Source organism: Brachionichthys hirsutus, chromosome 1 (assembly GCF_040956055.1).
Source record: "Brachionichthys hirsutus isolate HB-005 chromosome 1, CSIRO-AGI_Bhir_v1, whole genome shotgun sequence".
Lineage (NCBI taxonomy): Eukaryota > Metazoa > Chordata > Actinopteri > Lophiiformes > Brachionichthyidae > Brachionichthys > Brachionichthys hirsutus.
The window spans coordinates 1,656,765-1,664,706 of NC_090897.1; the positions used below are offsets into that span (position 1 = coordinate 1,656,765).

A 7,942-nucleotide genomic window follows, 5' to 3' on the forward strand; every position below is an offset into this window, starting at 1 on the left:
GGGCTTCAGCCCAAACATAAATGTCAGCCGCACACAGACTATTAGTGTTTAGTGCAGTTATTAAATGGACTTTATTTGTCCTTTAGGAGACGCAAAGATGGGCGTAAATGGGACCTGCCTGACAGCAGGGCAATTTGCTAGTTTGGTAACTTAGGCTCGCTCGTCGCAGACACGAGTCCGGATGAGTGTAAAAGGACTGGTGTGTGTGTGTGTGTGCGTGTGCGTGTGTGTGTGTGCATGAACCGCAGCCAGTGAGTGTATGCTAAAAGGCACTTAGGCCATAACATATCTCGCTGGGGTCTGGTAGCAGCGTTTTTGTGGTCAGAGGCTTTTTAAAAGGTTAATGTTAATCTATACCAAACAAAGCCCGCGAGGAGCTTTTACAGCTTGAGTGAAACGGGCTTTGATGAAATGGAAGGTAACTAACGCACCGTGCGCGCGGCGCGCCGTAAACAACGCCGGCCCTTCACGGGAGCCACCGCCGGCTATCGTGTTAACTTCGGTGTTACAGCGTGTTCTTGGTGGAGACGGAGAGTCGGTGCAATGTGACCCCCGTGTGCCTATCTACACGGAAGAGGGTTTCCTTTAATGCATATGAAGCAGGTAAGCCGTGCGCCGGAAGCTTTGAAACGCCCGGAGAAGCAGCCGGCTTATCAAAAAAATAAAACACACAAAAAAAACCCGCACATGTAAAAAGTCGCCCGTGTTCCCGGCCGTAAATCACGCTCGGCTGTTTGTCTCCTTATCACCACAGGTGTGCCGATGCTCTCCGTCCAGCCCAAAGGGAAACAGAAGGGCTGCGCCGGCTGCAATCGCAAGATTAAAGACCGCTACCTGCTCAAGGCCCTGGACAAATACTGGCACGAGGACTGTCTCAAATGTGCCTGCTGCGACTGCCGCCTGGGGGAGGTGGGCTCCACCCTCTACACGAAAGCCAACCTCATCCTCTGTCGCAGGGACTACTTGAGGCAAGAAAGACACACAATCACCTCTCACAACACACACACACACACACACTCCGGTGGGACATGTAAGCGTCACACGGCCTGCGTTTTGGGGGGGGGGGTTGCTGTTTCCCCGTCTCACACACTCGGCTAGAATCAATCCAAATCGTGTTCGAGACTCCACAGTGTTCTAACTTCAACATGGGGAGGCCGACTGCGACGGGACTTTGTTGCTTTGTTCGTCTGCGGCGGCGTTTTTAACGCGTGCGTAAAGCGGGAAGCGTTTCTTTGATGTCCTACGTGGCGTTTGACTGAACGCCGTCGCATAACGCCGACATGGGAAGGGAGGAATTGGAAGATGCTGGGAGAACAGGACGAACACGCCAATGCATAGACAAGTCCTCGGGAGGATTTGGACCCGGGACCGTGTAACTTCCCTTCTCGCGCTGCCATCTTAAACCCCTTGCGTGTTTAATTCCGTGTCCTTTTGTCCTCCGTGTCCCTTTGTCCGTTCTGTCTTGTTTGCTTTGGCTTCCGTCCTTCTTGCTCGTGTTTACACGATCGTGACGACTTCTGTCCTGCCACAGACTCCGTGTCTTAGGCTACGGGACACCCCCAGGCAGGATTGCTGCCCCCCCCCCCCCCCCCCCCCCATCCTCTCAGATTCCCCTGCCATCTGCTCATTAAATTAAACATGACCATTTCCTGGGCATTAAGTCGCATTCCCAAAGAGATCCGACCATCTTTCCTGGAGGGAATCCTCTCGAGACAGACGAAGCGATGCCAGCACCTTAGGCTCCGCCTCCCAAAACTCACTGGCTTGTTCTGTCCCCCCTTGTTTTTACCTTTCTGCCGGCGTGTCCCGCCGCTCCTACTGATGCGTCACATTAATTGCGACCCGCCAGGTCCTCATCACTCCAATAAAACCGAAGACATTCCGAGCCGCAGCCGTCATTTTGACGGGAACCTTGATGAACGTGGTTTTCTTCCCACCTCACTCGCAGCTCTCCGTGACATGTCGCTTTTATCTCAGCCGTTCCTCTGACCTGGACGAGGCCTGCCGCCCACTTGAGAGGTGCTTAGAGACGTTACGTTGGGACGGGCCATTACCATCCATCAGTTCCCACCCCGAGCTAATGCTTTTAAGATGCAGTGAGACGTCCACTAAGACCTCCTGCTGTCCCCAGAGGGCCAGATGAGGTAATAATAAATGGGAAAATGACCAAGAAGAGGCAAAAAATTATGAAGCTGAGAGTTGCACTTGGCGAAATACATCTGGTGAAGGAGCTGCAGCCCCCCCCCCCCCCCCACCCCCACCCCCTCCAAACCCCGCTGAGCAATAAAGGCCCGGCACCGGCGAGCCGAATGGGTTTAGACTGGTTAAGATGTAGCGGTCAGAAACAGAGTTAGGAATACTAAAGTAAGAAAATAAAGGGGGGGGGGGGGGGGTTGGTGAACTCTGTGCTTCTCTGTTGTCCTGGATTGCCTAATGAAATCCATCCCACTCGCCCGCTCTTCATCCTGCGACGAATGCAGCGCGCCTAATGGCTGGAGATGCTCGAGATGAATTCTATTATGGAACAAATTAAAAACCTTGCGTATAGAGAGGAGGCTGTTTGAGAGATCAGAGTGTTTGAAAGTAAGCGATGCATTCTCCATCCTGCACCGCGTTCCGTGCCTTCTGTGCGGTGAAATGAAAGCCCCCCCCTCTCCCTCACCTGCAGTAATGAAGTTAAATCTGTGTACAGAATTAGCCTCCCGCACTTCATTAAAAACCAACCGGTGGATCAAACGTACTTTGGTTATTTCCCAGGGTTTGGAACCCCGCCATGCTCGCATTAATTATTATAGGAGCTCCATCTGTGGTTGTCCTTCAGGTGGCGTCAGCGACTTATTGAATGCACTCACGCTTTTCCCGAGTCTTGCACTCCGACACACAAACGCCGGAACGCGCACATACGTGGCGCGTCGTCCTCTCCTGCCCTCCAAACCCTGGCATCGAAAAAAAAAAAAGGTTGGGATTCTAACGTCCCTGACATTCACACGGAACCGTCACGTCGGCTTTTTTTTCCCCTCATTTCACCAGCAACGAGGAACGATAGATAAATTTGTCTTTTCCCTTCCGTCCGGCGCGCCGGATCATACGACTCCGCGGAGGGTTGGCGGCGTAGATCAGGACACCGAGCTTAACATAATTTAATCTTCTGTTTCTTATATCACAGAGGATATAATAGTCCTCCACTTATCAAAATGGGGTATTAATTAACAGTAAGAGGAAAGTGTTTCGAGATAATGAATATTATAAGTGATCCACAGAAACGGTGAAATGGAAGTGGGCCGATGATAGCTCCATCTGGATGTGACTGCGTTTTAAATCTGTCCTCTCCTCTCTGCTATAGTCGCTAAAACAATTGCAGGGCTCTTCTTCGGGCGAGATAAATCTGAAAAGGAACGGTTTAAACTCTCAAAAAGACACAACTCTCGGAGAGGGTCAGAACACGCGCTGCATGCATTAACAGCTTTCCCTTTTAATGAAATCTGACGAACCCCTGTGCCGGCTGGGAAGTCTCAAAGAGCTCCGATTACAGGTAGGAGGCAGAGCTTTAAGGGTTTGAAGCAGGTTGAAAGAACCGAGGAGGGGCCTCCTTTTCTCTCGTCGTAATAACCCAATAACGGACATTCATGCCATCCGACTCCGCTCCCAACGACCGGCGTCCAAGCACACAAGCTTTTCTTTGAGTAGCTTAGCTAAGCTGTGCTAGCATAGCTAAACAGCAAGAGAGCGAAACTGCAAATAGAGTAAAATAAAGGAACCGTTGAAACTTTGGGCCGTTCAAACAAACGCCGTTGGACCGTCTACTTCAATGTCTGCTTCAAGAGTAGGAAAACTGAGAGCAGAGATAAGCATTCTACTCCAAACCTCTTACTAAATACTCCTCTGCTTGGCATTGGAAAGCTCGGAGGGACCTTGAATGCATCCGTTTTACGCCGTTTCACTCCTTCCTGTACGTGCGTGGGAAAACGGTGCGTTATCTCCTCTGACATCGACCCCCCCCTCCCAACCTTTAAATTTTCCTCTCGATCGTGTTTTGATGGGAGATATTCATTGCTTAATATGCACGGCTCCACTTTAGCTGATACCCGTGAGACTGCGGCGGCGGTTCAACTGTGCTTTTAGCCTTCAGATGAGCAGGAGGAGGATGGCGTGATGCGTTTCAACAGTTCCCTCACGCTGTAATCTCCTCTTGGCACAAGGAGCCAATCAAGCCGGGTGTTGTTGCCACGTTATAGCGCTCAGAAGTCTCATTTAGAAATAAACAAGGCGCATTAGCAATGCAAAAAACAGCAGGTAAAGTCATCACTCCTGCAGGGACGGGGTCGCCTTCATAAATCAGTCCACCTGCAGCTCAGCGTCCCGTCCCGCCCACGACACACCCACATCCAATTATAAATGGTCAGTGCAAATCACCTCACAGGTGTGGGTGAATAGAAATGAGCCTCCAGATCGATGCATCCTCGGAGTGAGTCGTGGTCGAGCTGCAGGAAAGGAACTTTCCCAACGCGAAACGAATCGATAGTCGAGCCTTCCTCCTCATGTCGTCCATCCAGCTTTACACAACTAAAACCCAAACAGCCCTGATCTGCAGCTCTTAAATAAGAAGCTTTCAAAAAATAAGATTCATTTTAAGCAAAACTCCGTCTCCGGTTAACAAAAAGGAAAATACTTAAACTTCTTGTCATCGCTGAAGAAACCCAGGAAGTCACGGTTGCCACGTTTGTGCTGGAAACCGGGCTCGAGTCTGTGTGTGTGTTTTAAAAGACTTCTACGGGGGGGGGGCAGGTTCTTGTGTTCTGGAGAAGCCGGTGGGTGGCAGATGTCTGCTGCATGAGAACACGCAGTATTTACGGAGACAGTAGCCGGTTGTAAGCGTGTCTCCGTTTAACACGCTGTGAATCCCTCTCATGGAACATAACAACCCCGCTCCCCGTGCTTCTGCCGGGGCCGCCCCGGCGGGCCAGTGGCCCCTCATTAGAGGACGGCCTGCTGGATGGGGGGGGCTTTCTTTAACAAGGTGAAAGCAACTGAATGAAACCGGAATAAATGAGGCAGAATATCAACACTGTGACTTCTGTCTCAGTCCCACAAGTTGGGGGGGGGGTGTTCAACATACTGTTGAATTGACAATCTGCTGTTGCCTCATCCCTTCTTGCAAAGCTGTGAAACAGCCCTTATCCATGGAAATATCTGCACTCCGGAATCTTCAGATTAAACTCGGGGAGCAGACGCTCGGAAAAGGAAAATGTAAATCGGACTGGGAGACGCGTTCAAGGCTCCTTTTTTGCTCCGAGAGGAAAAGAGATCTACGCCGCTGCCTCTTTGCTCTGTTTGTGAACTTTATCACTCGGTTTCTATCTAATAAGCCAAAACAAGCGGCGGCGAGGTTTGAGCAGAAACATTTAGGTTACGCCTCCCACCATCCGTCTCTGGGTCCTCTGTGGGCGAAGGCAGAAGACGAGAGACGGGATGGAAGTGGAATGATTCTCATTACGTTATAGTCTCGCAAGAACATGCGAGAGATGAAAACTTTCAACAGTTCAGATGCTTCAGATTCGTGTTCATTGCTTTCGTAGGGGGAAATTCTTTGAGGAAGCGTGTGATCATTTTTAATTGGATCATTAGCTGAGAATTAAGATCCATGTTTGTGACTCATTAGCGGGCGGCTAAAAAGATTTCTGCATTACAATCCAACATATTCCTTTTTGCCCTCCTTTTCCCCCCTTTTTGCTGCAGCATTTTTCATTTTGTCTGCTTATTCGTTGCATCAAGGTAACGGCAGGATGCGCTAATCTGTCTGTGCTGTTCTGTCTTTAAGGCTCTTCGGTACAACGGGGAACTGTGCCGCCTGCAGTAAACTGATCCCAGCCTTTGAAATGGTGATGAGAGCCAGAGATAATGTTTACCACTTGGACTGTTTTGCCTGTCAGCTTTGTAACCAGAGGTAAGCAATATGGATATCACCTTTAAAACACACACACACACACACACACAAATGGGCGATGGCTTAAGTGTTAGAAGATGTCGTTTTTAGCAGTTTTTGTCTTTTAATACAATAAAAAAAAGAAAGAAATTGGATTGACTTTACGTTACAATTTACATAAAGGTTACTGCATTCGCCGCAGATATTTACCTTAGGTTATGTTTTTGGCAGAATTTGTCTGTCTCTGATTTTTAGCAGGATTATGGAAAAACTGCTGGATCGATCTGGGGGGGGGGGGCAACCTGAAGATGGGTCTTTATCTAACCTGTCGGGATCAAAACTTTTGGCGGAATTTTCCCATTTACTTATAATGAAGGCTTCATGCAAAATGTCTTCTGGATCTGATCCAGAATGAGGTCATGAAAAAATGACATTTTAACATTAAAACCAAAAATCTGATAAATAGACATTAACTCTGATTCACTTTGACTTTTCATGGTCGGTGTATAAAGATATCAAGAACAATCTAGAACCTTCTGGTGCTGATCCAGATCACCATGTGGACGGTCTTCTTCCACCATTAATATACTGTCGGTAATGGCAGCACCGGGGGCCGCACGTCCTTTGCATGCTTGTCGGGGGGGCTGGTTCTGTGACCCTGTTCCTTCACACAGCACAAGCCCATTAACCTTCTGCAGGCCGGATTCGGTTTCCATAGTGAACACCTGCTGTAAGAGAACGATGTCTGCCGTCTCTCCTCCGCTGGCAGACGTGCAGCCGGGTCTCGTCTGGCACGCTGCCGCCGCGGCTGTTTACCCAGCCCGGCTCGATACTGGAGCCAAGCGACGCTCGCTTATATTCTTATCTTTGCTCGCCACTTTGTCACACAAACAAATAACGGCATAGAGGAGAACGTCGGGAGGGCGAGCCGCTACGTCTTATTTTCCTCCTTCGGTTGACTCAGAGACGTCGGGGGGGGGGGGCTCCTCTAGAAACAAACTGCTGTGTTAAAAGCTAACGCTTTCCGGTTTCCTCGGAAAGTCCTGCGGCGCCGGCGAGGCCTGACCCGCCTTTCAATGGTCGCCATCGCTCATGTCTGCGTTCTCCGAGCAGATGATGAGTTTCAATCCCGCATAGCGAACCCTCCAAACACTAGTCGGAAACGTCCGTCTGAAGCGTCTTTACCGCGGTGCCGAGCGTGTCTTTGTCTTTAACGCCGGGTTCTGCTTTTGTTTGTGTTTATCTGCCGACAGGTTTTGCGTCGGGGACAAGTTTTTCCTAAAAAACAACATGATTTTGTGTCAAATGGACTATGAGGAGGGCCAGCTGAACGGGAGCTTTGAGGCGCAGGTTCAATAGTCGGAGCCCGGCGGCGGCGGCGGCGGCGATCGGCTCCACGCTCCTCTCCGGATGGATGTTCGGCTGCACTTGGAAAGAGACGAGCGTCCGTCTGCTTGCCTGCAATACTTTTTAAGACCCCTTTATCAGTCCCTAAGGACTCTATTGTAAATGTTCGCCCCTTTGCCCCCACCACGCCCCGCCACCGAGCAGTTACAGATTTTCATGTACAGTCGTGCCTGCTTAGCTGAGCACTGTATTGCTTGTAAGTTCTGTGCAGTTTGTTTCCCTGTTGTTTGTTTTATTTCCTTTTAGAAACGGTTCATTGGAGGGAATGTACAGTCTGTTTTCTCTGTATATATAAACTGGAACATTTATTTTATGAAATGTAATGCAATTTTATTACTAGTGTGAATTAAAGATTCTTAAATGTTCATAGTGAGTTTCTGTTTTTGTTTTTCCTCTCGTACCAACGTCGGCTCACGTGTTGAAATGTAAGCGCGTCGCCAGAAACGGCGATGCTATTAAAAAGAGAATACGTTATGGCGCACACACAAAATGTTTTATTGCATTTTACAGTGTTCTGATGGGCTGCTTAAAATGGATTTCATTTTATTTGGAATAAAAACTGTTGCTGTGAACGTGAGTTAAGGCGAGCTGCGATTCATGCTTCAGTAATTA

General features: G+C 49.2%; 1 protein-coding gene across 1 annotated transcript; it reads left to right on the forward strand.

Moving 5' to 3' along the window:
* The first annotated feature begins 756 nt into the window (after positions 1-756).
* On the forward strand, positions 757-7,396 carry lmo1 (LIM domain only 1). The gene is made up of 3 exons (XM_068754146.1): positions 757-968; positions 5,819-5,944; positions 7,177-7,396. The coding sequence occupies exons 1-3, from the start codon at positions 763-765 to the stop codon at positions 7,280-7,282; spliced, it is 438 nt and encodes a 145-aa protein (XP_068610247.1). The 5' UTR covers positions 757-762; the 3' UTR covers positions 7,283-7,396.
* Positions 7,397-7,942: the final 546 nt, after the last annotated feature.